Below are 13,086 nucleotides of genomic sequence, written 5' to 3'. Positions count from 1 at the left end.
GGTGCGAGTCAGAGTCGAAGCGGAGCTTGAAACATGGTTCCCCACATGTCCCACTTGATCTCGCACGCCCCCCTCCACATACACACGCGCATCGCCACCCCTGACCACCGCCCTCCCCTCATACAAAGCACTCCCACACACAGCCACCATCATGCAGGTTCTGTCGGAGGCGACCCCCATGACCAACGGTGAGGTGTACGCCTTGCTGCGCCGTCGCCGCGATGAGCGAAACGCGGCGCGGCACCCACCCTTTGGACTGCAGCCCGTGCTCGCCGACAGCCACCAGCGTGCGGCGGTCGCCACCGGCGCTGCGGCAGCAACCGCGGTAGCGCCATCAGCACCGGCGTCCGCGTCAGCTATATCAAGAGCAGCGTCGGTGATGAGCCACAACAGCGTCGGGCAGCACAGCGGCAGCAAGGCAGCCCCGGCAGGGGCCATTGAAAGTGCTGCCTCCGCAGCAGCGGCGTCGACCGCCAGTATTCTCGCCTCACCTTCCTCCGTACACCTGGTCGTGCTCCTCACAGAGGTGACCATGCTCAACTACATTGCAAATCACTCCTCTCTGCTGCTTGAATCAGCAAGGCCGACGCCGGCTGGCGTGCGAGTGCGCACGTGTACGCCGCGCGACGTGTATGGGCCTACGTCGGTGTACAACCGGGTCGTCGGCACCGAAGGTCGAAGTGATGCCGCTGTAGGGGCGTCGGCAACGGCCGCGGGCTCGCTGTTGGATGCGGAGCTCGTGTCATCGTGCTACGCCAAGTTGGCCTCCCACCGCCCAGGGACACGCGGACACGTCCGCGGCGTCGAGGAGCTGCTGGAGCACTTCGAAGAGGTGGGGCGTGCGCAGGAGCGCCTCTACGCGGCAGGAGTGCGCCGCGCGGTGCAGCAACTTTGGCGCCGGCGGCTGTGGGTGCCGGCGGAGGGCCTGTACCCGCCGCCATCTCCACCGTTCGCAACGACAGCACCGTCGCTGAGCAACGGTAGCGCGCTGGTGAAAGCCGAGCCGGTCGCCGAGGAGGACGTTGACGGCACAGCGGAGGCGGTGCAGAGGTTGTCGCAGGACAAGGCAGCCAGGCAGAGCGGTGCTGGAGAAACGAACCACGACGCCGAAGGTGCGCAGCCCACCAACGCGTCGCATCTGGTGACGCCGTTGCTGCTCGAGCCTACTCCGCTGTGGGGCCCAGCGGCGAGGAACGGTGGTGGCAAGGGTAGCGTAGATGGCGGTGCGGCTACCGCGAGCATGGCGCACAGTCCGCTCAGCTATCACGTTCAGCTGCAGCTGCAGCAGGCGAGTCGGTCTCTGCTGTCGGAGGCCGAAGTGCTCCAACTCGTCGTAGGCCGGCCGCAGCGTGCACTGGACGTGTACCGACTGCTGGACGACGTCGATGACCGTCTGCAGTACAGGGAAGAGGCGGTGAACGCCTTCGTGGAGGCCGTGACTGGCGTCTTCGCCGAATGAGGAGTGCGGGGGCGGAAGGCGGAGGTGATGGGTAGGCGCCCAGCACCCCAGAAATGCAACGGGCCGCGCGCTCAATGCGTGCGCGTGCACGATGCCGCCTGCCTGCCTGCGCCTGTCTGAGCAACTTTGCGTAAAGGGCTAAGCCAATGCACGGTAAGACGAACCGCACACGTTAACGCACCAGTCACGCAACGATGGATGAGAGATGGCAGGGAGAGGGGGGAGGAGGAGGAGGAGGAGGAGGGGGCTCTCCTGACCTCTACAGACGCACCATTTCCCCACCCACCCCGCCGCTCTCGCGTACCGACCAGTGCCCTCCACCCTCAGCATGCCTGCGACTCCTGTGCCTCTCGAGAGAGCGCAATGCAGAATGTGCTTCACCTCGCTCTCCGCGAATGTTCGCGTACTCGCACCTCCCCTCCCTCGCCTCCTCTCTCTCTGTCGTCGTCGTCGCTGTATCGCTGCACACACGCACAGTGCTTATCCCTTCACACACGCGTGCGCACAGGCACGCACGCATCTCTCCACACCCCATCCTCAACTGCGAAGCGTGCGCCCCGCGCCTGCCACCTCGAGTGGCGTGCCTCTGCCTCTGTGCACACGACGGTGTCCGTCTCTCTCTCTCTCCTCTCTCTCTCACCACACGCGCGCGCGTGCGTCCAAGACGTATTGGGCCACGCCAGACCCCCGAAGCCTCCGCCCGGGGGGGGCACGAACAAATAACAAGAGCGTCCGCCGCGCACCCCTCTCCGCCGTCCGTCCGTCGGTTCCCCTCCACCCCCACCCCCTGTATGCCGCTGTATTATATAAATATATATATATAAGCGTATGCGTGTGTGTGTGTGTGTGTGTGCATGTGTGCGTCTCCTTCTGGGTTCCGTGTCTTCTCGCTAACTCGTACTGTCGTATTACGCGGTAGCAGCCTGCCGCAGCAGCTGGTAGCGGTGGTGGTGGCGGTGGCGGTGGCGGTGGCACGAACCCTCGTCATCGGCGCCCGCACTTTGTTGTTGTCGTTTCACTTTCTCGTTCACTGTCGTCAAGTTCGCTTGCGTTATTTTGGTTGTGGCGTTGCTGCTGTGCGGTGTGCTGTGTGGTGAGCGCATCGGTGGGCACGCGCTTGTGTGTGTGTGTGTGTGTGTGTGTGTGTGTGTGTGTGTGTGTGTGTGTGTTTTACGCCTCTCCGCTGCCGCTGCTGCTCGTCTGTCCCAATCTCTCCCTCCCCGCCGTGGTGCTCGCCTTGTTTATCATTCTCTCGCTCTTCGCTTGTCCTTTCATCCGCTACCTCCCCTCCCCTCCCCTCATCTCTCTCCCTTTTCTCGGCCGCATCCTCAGTGTCTGCCGGTGTCGGTCGCTCCGTCGGCGCGTGTGTTCGCCCTTCTGCATTCCTTTAGTGCTCCGTGAGTTGTGTGTGTGTGTGTGTGTGTGCGTGAAGTCGTTGCCTGTCTCGTCGCTCTTGCTGCTACTCTTTCGCGTCGCCTCTCTTGGGCGTCTGAGGTGTACGGCGGCGACGGGCCGGCTCCTGTCAACCTTCTCCTCCGCCCCTCCCCTCCCCCTCTTCCCACGCGCTGCTGTGGTGGTTTGCTTGTGCTGGCTCTTCTCCGTTCCGCTGGAGCATCACGTGCATAGAACGCACGCACACGCTGCGTCTGACCGTCCGTCTTTCCTTTTTCTCGTCTTCACCCATTTCCAGCTGCCGTGCGCTTGCGTACGTGTGCATCTGCTGCGTGTGTGTGCTTGTCGGCCCCCCTCCCTCCCTCCCCCCCCTCCAGCTGAGCAATGCTGCACTGGGCGAAGCACTTCTTCGGCAAGGCAAGCACCAGTGCGGCGGCCGCGACAGACGCAAGCGATGGCGGCACTGGAGAGGCCGTTGTGCGCCAGGAGCAGCCTCGTCGCTCGCGTCGTGGGGCTGATGTGCCGCCGCTGAAGCGGTGGTGGATTTCCGCGGATGCGGAAGACGCCCCTGCCGGTGCGGCACGTCCCTCGCCCCCCGCCTCCCTCACCCTTGCAGAAGCCGGCATGGATGGCGACTACGGCTCCCCCGGCATCCTTGACCTCGCGGCGTCACTAAACTTTGGCGCATCGGCTCCCGCTGCTGCCGCGGCAGCAGCGGAAGCGCCAGCAACGGAAGTGGTCAGCGCGAGATGTGCGGACCTGACGACGACGTCCACCGCGCACGCTCACGACAACGACGACGACGACGACGCCGTCGACGACTTCCTGCGAAATGTCATTGCCGGCAAGACAGACATGCTGCGCAAGCGGCTCGCTCAGGAAAAACTCGAGGCCGCCGCCGCCGCCGCAGCAGCAGCCGCTAATCCTGGCCACCACAACAACAACAGCCCCAGCTGCACTAGCGACGGCGCCGCCTCCATGGGGAGCTCCATGCACATGCAGAAGTCGATAACTACCGCCACCACCACGACGGGCGCAGCATTGGCCGCTGGAGGCGCCTCGCCGCAGCACTACCACGCACGCCGGAGTCGATATGTCAGCTCTGCCGCCCGCTCGCTGCAGGATTACGAGCTGATTGCCTTTCTCGGCAGTGGCACGTTCGCCGAAGTCACGTTGGCGCGCAACAAAGTCACTGGGGAGTACTTCGCCGTGAAGAAGATCTCCAAGCAGCGAGTAAAGGAGGAGGGCTGCGTTGAGCGCACCTTCACGGAGCGGCAGCTCCTCGCCAAACTGCACCACACCTTCCTTGTGCGCCTCTACCAAGCCTTCCAGAGCCAGACACACCTCTACCTCGTGCTGGACTTCGCGCAGGGCGGCGACCTCTACTCGCTCAACGTGCAGCAGCTGTGGCTCCGCAGCATGAAGCGAAACCTGGTCAAGATGCAGTACCCGTACTACCAGAGCACCTCTCGCACCTTCACCCCGGCGCCACCTCCCGCCGCGGCAACGTCGAACGCACAGCAGCACCAGCCCAGGGCATCCCCCGTATCTGCACGAGCGGATGGCGCACAGCGGACGGCCGGACCGGCCCTCCCGCGTCTTCCCTCCTCCGCCACTGTGACACAGCCCACAGAAGTTGTTCCGGATGTGCAGCGACAGCAACCAAGAGGCAGCAGCGGCACCGCGACCTCGGACAGAGACGCAATCCTTGCGTCGTCCGCCATGGTTGGAAGTGTGGGGCCCAGCACAGTCAGCAGTGCCTCTCGGCCGGGCAACACCGTCGCGAACACCGCCACGGGAGCGGCATTGCCTCTGCCCTCAGCGCGGGATGGTCGCGCGAGCGGCGTGGCTGATGGCGCCCATGAGGCCGCGGCCGCCGTGGCCGTCGAGGAAGAGATGAAAGAGGAAGATGCGAAGACGACAGAGTTTGACGGCGCCACGGACAACCACCACAGCATGGCCGAGGCCCCGCAGTCCGCAGTACTGCAGCGGCAGCGGCAGAGTATTAGACACGCCCAACCAGGTGCCGCTGACTGCCCTAGCCAGCACCCGCGGCTTGAAACAGACTTGTTCTACTACACGACCGACGCCATCGACGAGTTTTCCACCAGCCGCAACGTCGGCAGCGGCGGAAGCAGAAGCTCGCCAACGACACCCACCATTTCACGCACGCCGGAGGCCACAGAGTCTGCAACGACCAATGCCGCGGCAGCAGCCGGAGACAGTGCTCCGGCTGCGACCCGAGATGGCGAAGTCGCGTCCTCGACGGCTTCGGTGGCGTCTAGTGGCCGCGAGCGGTACCGGCTGCTGCGGCGGCGCACGCTTCCCGCAGTCGAGCGTGACAGTGGTGCGCGCGGCGGCCTTTCTGTGTCTTCGTCCTCTTCCTCATCCACTGCTGATGATAACAGCAAGGGTAGACGGCGGCGAGATACCGCTGACAAGGACGGCCGCGGCAGCTCTGCCGACTCGGCGCGGCGGCTATCGTGGAGGCCGCGAGGCGTGGCGTGCACAGGTCCGGCCACGCAGGCTGAGGCTGCGTCTCAGCACCCGCCATCCCCTGCGGCATCCACGCCAAGCCGTCAAACTGCCGCCAGTAGCGCCAGCGGCGTGTCTACCGCGACGAGCAACACCGCACTGCCCTTAGCCACCAGGCCGTCAGACCTCACGACGACCGACTTGGCCACGCCGAAGACGCAGGTGCCACTGCCACGGTCACCTGTGCACTTCCAGTGCGACGAGAGAAGCAGCAGCAGCGGCCACAGCAACAACGGCGGTGGTGGTGTGGACGAGGCACTGCGAGACGACGAATCGTCTTCGGCGGTGTCGGTGAAGTCCACGCCGTCGCTCACGGCGACCAAGTGGCGGCCGATGCCGCGCAGAGCCTCGGCGTCTGAGCTGACAGACATCTTCGCAGTGGCCGCCTCGTCCGCGGCGGTGACGGTGTCCGCGACGAGCGCCGCAGGTGGCACCAGCGCGGCTGACGTGAAGAGGTACAAGACCACCAAGAGCGCGTGGCCGCCGGCCACGGGGGCGGAGCAGCCGCAGCTCGCCAGCGATAACAGCCACACCGCGACCAGCGCCACGAGTGCGGCGGCAACGTCACTGCCAAGAAGGCAGAAAGGAAAGGCGAAGGTCGTCAGCGACAAGGACGAGGGCAGCGGTGCGTCGCCGCCACTGCACGCGGGCAGCCGCCACAGTCACCGCCGCGCACCCGCAAAAAAGGCGACCGAGTCGCATGATGCGTCGGAGGCCGCGGCCGACCAGCGCTCCCTCTCCACGGACATCACCACCGACGCAGCGAAGCCGCTGTCCGCCACCGTGACGACAATGTCCTTCGTTGGTGCGACCGCGGTGCAGGACGCGGCAGCCACAACCGCCGCGCTTCGGGTCGATTTGGCCGCGCCGTTCCACCAAGTTGCGATGGAGGGTAGCGCGAGTGTGCTGCGGACGCTGCCGAGCACGGTGTTTGCGCCCGACGGGGCGCATCGGCTCCCGCTGCGGCTCATCGCCTTCTACGCGATCGAAGTGGCGCTGGTGCTGCAGTACCTGCACCGTGAAGGTTTTCTCTACCGCGATCTAAAGCCGGAGAACATCTTAATGTGCAGAGATGGGCACGTGATGCTGACGGACTTCGGCGTCGCGAAGTACCGCAAGGGTGCCGCAATTATGCCATCAGGCAGCGGCGAAGGCGTGCAGGGCGAGGTGGCAAGCAGCCCCTCCTCGAGTGCGGGTGCTTGCACCTATGGTAGGGCGAACAGCTTTACCGGCACGACGCAGTACATGAGCCCGGAGATGCTGCGTGGGCAACCGCACGACTCCCGCACCGACTGGTGGAGTTACGGGTGTCTGCTGTTCGAGTGGGCGAATGGGCGCAAGGCCTTCAACACGCAGAACCAGTTCGCCCTCTTCCGCTCCATCGTAGAGGAGGACGTGAAGATCACCGCGGAGGACTACCGGCTCACGCTGCTGGAGGTGCACACGCGCGTCGCACAGCTGCACTACCGCGCGGAGGAGGTGCGGCTGGCCTACGAGCAGCGGGTGGCGCGGCGGATGCGGCGCAGCTTCACGCCCTTGTCGCAGTCCACAAGACCGCAAGCAACGCCGTCGGCCCTCACAGCCGAGGTTGTCTACAACCCCGACAACCGCAGCTTCGATGTGCAGCTGCGCTCTCCAGCCATGTCGGCTCTGTCCTTTGCGCAGTCCGGCAGCAACGGCGCCGGCGCAGCGGCGGAGGGGGCGGAGGAAGCGCTGACGGGCAACGCAGTGAAGAGCTGCATCCCGCATCCGAAGGATTCCCGTCAGCTCCCACCGCCCCTGTTGCCGCCGTCCAACGCTGCAGCCACACACATCACCCCGCACCGGCATGCCCACCGTCGCCTACACAGTTACAGCTACGCGTCGCCGCACTCCACAGCGACGGTGCCAAAAGCATCCGTGGCGGTGCTGCTGAACGACTCCTTCGCGAACCAGCTCGGTGCGCTGGGCGTGTCCAGGACTACCAGTGCGGAAGAAGATACGCAAGGACCGTCGCCGCAGTCGACGCTGAACGACTCCTTTGCCGGCGTGGAATCCAACTCCGTCGTGTCGCTCTGTGGCGCGCCGACGAACCTGTCCATGCGTCTGACCACCACCGAAGATGGCGTCATCGCTGCGCTGCTCTCGTCCGCCTCCTCGACGGCGGTGCACCTCCAGCACCAGCAACAGCAGCAGGAGCGGCATCGCCGCCATCAGCGGCGCCGACTGCGCCTGTCCTGCCTCAACCTAGACGAGGCGACCCGTGACCGCTACATTGACAACGCCGTCGCGCAGATGGCTGAGGCTCAGGCACTGCTGCGCGACCTGACAATGAAGCTGCTGGACCGCCGCATGGAGCACCGCCTCAGCGGCGAGGCCGTCCTGGAGCACCCCTTCTTTACCTGCCCGTACATCGTCTCGCAGCTGTACTACGACGTTTATCAGAGGCGCGTCCTGTCGACGGAGATGCGCCGCTCCGTGCGCGCTGCCTTCGGCTCCAACAACGTGCCGGTCGACCTCGTCGCGCCAGTGTGGGATGGGACGCTGCAGCAGCCCACGACGGTCGCCTCTCCGCTGCCTCCGCTGGTGCCAGCTTCCCCGACGCCCTTCGCCACGACGACCACCGCTGCTGCTGCCGCCGCCGCATCTGTCTCGCACACGCACGACTCCTCTCTGGCGATTCCGCTGCCGTCGCAGACGCGGCCGGAGGACTGGCGCAAGCTCTTCATGGAACGGCACATCCGCGCCCCCTACACCCCGCGGCTGCGCACCCGCGACGACCTGCGCTACTTCCCGGCTGCGGTGACGGCGACGGGCCTCTCCGCCGCAGTGGAGCAGCACCGCCGCATCAAGGAAGTGAAAGAGCAGCAGAAGGAGCTCATGATCATGCGCGCCAACAAAGCAACGGCGACCGCCGCCAACAACAGCTTCGGCAGCGCGACCTTCCCAGCAACCCTGTCCTGCCCAAACACGCAGCTGCCGGCGAACGGCAGTGGCAGTGGTGGTGGCTCCGTCGTTCTTGTGCCCCTCGATGCGGAGGCGGCGCAACAGGTGCAGCAACTTCTAGTGGCGAGCGCCAGCAGTCTCAGTTTGCACAATCGCGATGACGCCTCTCCTCTGCCTGAGCTCGACCCCGACGGAGCAGCAGCCGTGCACACCGATGGCGTGAGAGCCGCTCTGGACGTGTCCCACGCGGCTGCCGCACCGGTCGCGCTCACGTCTTCTGGTGCTGCTGTAGCGGTTTCCACGCCGGCTGCCAGCTCTCAGGGGCTGACCGAGAAGATCCAGAGGCTGCAGCTGCCCGCAGTGGAGGTGATAGGAGCCGTCACTGCTGACCTTGGCGCTGCTTCACCGTCGCACAAGCAACTGGCCGAAGTGACGGCGCAGAGCTCCGCGACCGGTGATGCCCGGAGGTCAGACCTCGCGGAAGAGGCGCAGCTCGACACGGCGGCGACGACGGCGGCCGTGGAGCTCCCATCACGCATGTGGGAGCCGCAGCTAGCGGGGCATTGCTCAGCCGGGACGGGCTCCGCGAAGGCATCTCCTATGGACACGGCACTCAGCGTGGGCAGCGGCAGTGTGATGACGTCAGCGGCAGCTGCTGAATTTCGGCCAAACCTCCTTGACCGCGCCGCGACGCTGCCGCAGAGCTTCGTGGATGCCGCGCTGGCGGTGGCGGCGGCGGCAGCCCAGAAGCAGCAGCAGCGCCCCGCAGACTCCGGCACTGCTCCGAAAGCCCTGATCGCTGCCCCTGTCGAGACTCAGTGCAGCCGCACTGGAGCCGTGGCAGCGGCCGAGACAGCTTGCGCCTCGGCCTCCACCGACGTGATACGCAGCACCGGCGCAGCGAGAAGCACCTTCGCGGCAACGCCACCGACTTCACCTGAGGCTCTGCCGCAGCAGGAGCCGGCCAGGGTAGATGGCGCCGCGCCCAACAGCTGTGTACTGCCCGCATTCCGCGAGATGGCGTACGCTGCCGACGGCCGTGCCGACGGGCGACGGAGCGGAGCGCTCCCAGCATGTGGTGGCGTTGGTGCACACAGTACGGCAGACGCGGAGGCGGTCGTGGAGGACGCGGAGAAGGCACACGCAGAGGTGCTGGTAGACGAGGGCGAGGACCATGATGGCGGTGGTGGTTACTATGAGCAGGATGCCCTCGCCGAGGACGACGCGCACGCGGTGGACGGCGGCGATGATTCCACGATCGTGGAAGAGACAGCGGCCGCAGTTGACATGACGAGCGAAACAGATGCCATCACGGCTGCCGCGGTCAACTCGACGATGGAAGTTAGTAGCTTCGAAGACTCCCATGCGAGCGTACGGCTGCCGACGCCGACGCGACGCGGCACGTTGGTCAAATCGTCGGTAGTCGTCAGCAGCGCCGGCACAAGCGGGTGGGGGAGCAGCGCTGCAAACCCACTCTCTCCCGGCGTCGGCAGCGTCGACGCGGAGGCCGACAGTAACAACAGCGTCTGCCGCCGCGGCAATGTATCAATCACCGGTCCGCCTCCCATCGTGCCCATGGAGGTGCCGCCGACTGCGAACGCTTCCCCTGACCTGCGCAGCCACTCGCGCAGGTCGTTAGGCAGCGGCTCCGCACGTCCCATGCACGGCCCTCTGAAGGAGGCACCTGTGTACGCGTCGCCGCTGCTCAGCCACAGCGGCGAGATGCACTGCGACCTCAGCGCCTTTACAATGTCGCCGGTCTCCTCCATGACCACCATGCTCCTCGAAGACTCGCAGCGGTCGCTGTCGACCAGCCTCGGCCCCAGCGGCGCTGGCGGTCCGTGCGGCACCAGCAGCGCGTGGGCGACGCCATCGTCTGCCGACACGCAGGTTCCTGAGCGGGAGTATCAACGCCGAGTCTACCATCATCGCCATCCGCTATCGTACACCGACGGCAGTGGAAACCAAGCCGTGCCGGGTGTATCACCGCACATGCTACCGTTGCCGCCGTCCCTCGCGCACTGTGACGAGAGCCAGCAGCAGCCCCCAGAAAAGCTTTTGTCCGCAGCGACGTCCTTCGAGAACGCCTTACTTCCAGCAACCACCTCGTTCTCCAGCACCACCAACACCACACCCTTGGGAACGATCATGATGATCCAGTCCGCTGAGCTGACGGGCGTTGGCCGATCGCTTAGTGCCGCCACCACCGCAGCAGGTACCGCAAGTGACGCCGCGCCGTCGTGCACCGCGTCGCCAGCGGCGCTGCAGGCGCTGGCGGCCTTCCGTGACGGTACCACAACCGTCGGCGGTGTCGAGGCCTCGTCCGAGAGCCCGTGCGGTGGGGAGCTGCATAGCGCTGGTGCTGCGCGCTCAGGCGGCCCGCCGATCCCGGCCGCATTCTCCGCCGTGGAGCATCGTGGTGCACGCCCATCAAGTGCAACTGCGGCTGCGGTCACAGGAATGGCAAGCATGAACGTCAACCACGGCGTCGCTGATGATGACGACAACCACGATGTGGGGATAGCGAACGAGGCGGGCTACGAGAGAAGCGGTGGTGAGGAGCACAGCAGCGGCGACGACGACGGCAGTGACACGATGACCAACTCCGGCAGCGCAAGCGAAGGGCAAGACGAGGGCGATTGGAAGAGTGACGCCAGTGAATCGGTTGATTTTGCACGGCGACCGACGCCGTCCGCGCCAGCCAGTGCACGTGGTGAGAACGTCGCCGGCAGTGAGCGCAGCGCGGGCGCCGTGTCGTCGCTGCTGGACTCGTCTGCGTCCTCCATCTCCACGACGACGTCCACTTCGGTACACGCCTTGTCCGTGTCCTCGGATGCCTCCTCGACAAGCTTGCAGGGTGACAACAACAGGACTGCCGCGATGTATCCCACAGCCATTCGCCCACCAATGGCACTGCTGGCCGGGGCCGACCGTGGCGGCGATGGCGACCCCTCCGGCACCATCAGTGAGCGCCCACAACGCGGTGACACCGTCTCCCTGTCTCCGTACGACACACCGTGGTCGTTCGACGCTCGTATCGGCAGCTGCAGCGGTGGTGGGGATCACTGTCGCCGCGGCAGCGACCAGTGCATGCTGCATCGGTACGCCCACCTCGGTTGCGACGCTGCACACGGTGGTGTCGGCACGAGCATGCCCTTCACCACTACCGTCACGTCGGTGGCGGTGAACCCGACCATGTACGCGACCCTCTCCGCTAACACGCCGCTGTCCGTGGGCAGCAGCAGCAGCCGGTTCTTCAGCGCCGCGGGCGGCTCCTCTCTCAGCCTCGACACGATCGGTGGCGGTGCTGACGACGCCGCAGGGTTTTGGGGGCCGCTCACGACCACGCTCTCTGGTGTCGCGTACAACATCGATGACGAGGCTAGCATGAGCACCTTTGCAGCGGCGCCGATGATGCCGGCCGAAGGCAGCGATAGCGACAGCGGCGCCGCATCGACGCCGCTATCCGGCTACGGCGGACGTGGTCAGGGCGGCAAGGATGCCATCGGGGCCACCGCCAGCAGCGGTGCCGGCAGTCCTTCAGCCGCGGGCCGCCGACGAGGCGTGCAGGCGATCTGGGCCAAGCAACAACGCAAGCGAATCGCACGCGAACTACAGCAGCAGCAGCAGCAGCGGCAGCAGGAACTGGATCCCTCGGCGGCAGCGTCGCTGCTGTGCGAGGCTGGCGCTGAAAGCGGTCGTCGTGGCATCAGTGACAGTGGACGATGGTGGTCGTATCGGTCCAAGCACAGCAGCAACGACGCCACCATCTCCTCTAAAGGCAACCTCGTCGACCTCACCTCCAACGACGGCTGTGCTGAGCCGCAGCACCGGCGGATGCACTTGGGCGTGCCGTACGACCGCAGCATCGGCGACGATGACAAGTACAATGCAGCAGCCGCGGGGCGGTGCGGTAGCCCACTGCAGCGGCAGTCCTGTTCCGTAAAGAGCGGCGGTGAACAGGGCCGCAGTGATGGTCGAGGTGGCAAGAGAGACCACCAGAACTCGGCCTTGAAAAGCAGCGGCAACGAAGGTGGTGCGGACGGCCGGGCCGGTGCCACTGGCGAGGGCGGCAGCGGCGGCTTTGACCACTTCCAAAACTTTTCTTTCACGTCTCCACAGCTTCTTCAGCATTGTCTGGCCTCCTCCTCCTCCTCCTCCGGCGGCGGCGGCGGTGACGTTGACGAGGGAAGGCGACGTCCGCACTACCAACGACTTCGTCGTGGTCGCCTGGGCGGTGGCGACTCTGACAGAGAACCCTGAGGCACATCGGATGCGGAAGTGGGTGGACTCTGGGGTGTGCGTTGCTCGTTACTCACCACGAACACCGCCGCCAGCGCTCCGCGGCTGCTCCTTGAGCGCCAAGCGATGTTTACTCGGTAAGCAGAGCTGTTTTCGTGCGACGCGTGAGGTCACACGACGGGCGAGCCCGGCGGGGGGGGGGGGGGCGTGTGCGCATCAGCACGCGTATCATCTCCCCACCGCACACCCGGCTTACCCGTGCCTTGCCGATCTCCTTTCTGTATTCTCGTTTGGAGTGCGTGCGTGGTGACGTGCTCGTTGCGGTCGATGGACAAACTCTCTAAAGCCGCGGCGGGGAAAACAACACAAGAAGAGAGAGAGGGAGGGAGAGAGACGCGCGATGAGCGCTCGCACCGCCCGTGGAACGTGCGCGGGCACTTTTTTTTTCGTCTTGCGCGGACGTGGGACCGACGTGCGCGTGGGCGCACCGAGGCATGAGGAGTTGCCTGCACGCAACCGTATGCGGCTCTGCC

At 65.7% G+C, this 13,086-nt stretch overlaps 2 protein-coding genes across 2 annotated transcripts; both read left to right on the top strand.

Annotated features, from left to right (window-relative positions):
* Nucleotides 1-151: 151 nt before the first annotated feature.
* Nucleotides 152-1,459, top strand: LMJF_03_0790 (conserved hypothetical protein; the record flags this gene model as incomplete). The annotated part of the gene is made up of 1 exon (XM_003721707.1): nucleotides 152-1,459. One exon carries the CDS (start codon nucleotides 152-154, stop codon nucleotides 1,457-1,459), a length of 1,308 nt encoding a protein of 435 aa, XP_003721755.1.
* Nucleotides 1,460-3,235: 1,776 nt separating this feature from the next.
* LMJF_03_0780 (putative serine/threonine-protein kinase) lies at nucleotides 3,236-12,574 on the top strand (the record flags this gene model as incomplete). Its single annotated transcript, XM_003721706.1, has 1 exon — nucleotides 3,236-12,574. The coding sequence occupies one exon, from the start codon at nucleotides 3,236-3,238 to the stop codon at nucleotides 12,572-12,574; it is 9,339 nt and encodes a 3,112-aa protein (XP_003721754.1).
* Between the last annotated feature and the right edge of the window lie 512 nt (nucleotides 12,575-13,086).

The sequence above is a fragment of the Leishmania major genome, chromosome 3 (assembly GCF_000002725.2).
Source record: "Leishmania major strain Friedlin complete genome, chromosome 3".
Taxonomy (NCBI): Eukaryota; Euglenozoa; class Kinetoplastea; order Trypanosomatida; family Trypanosomatidae; genus Leishmania; species Leishmania major.
This window is presented reverse-complemented; position numbering and strand designations above follow the sequence as displayed.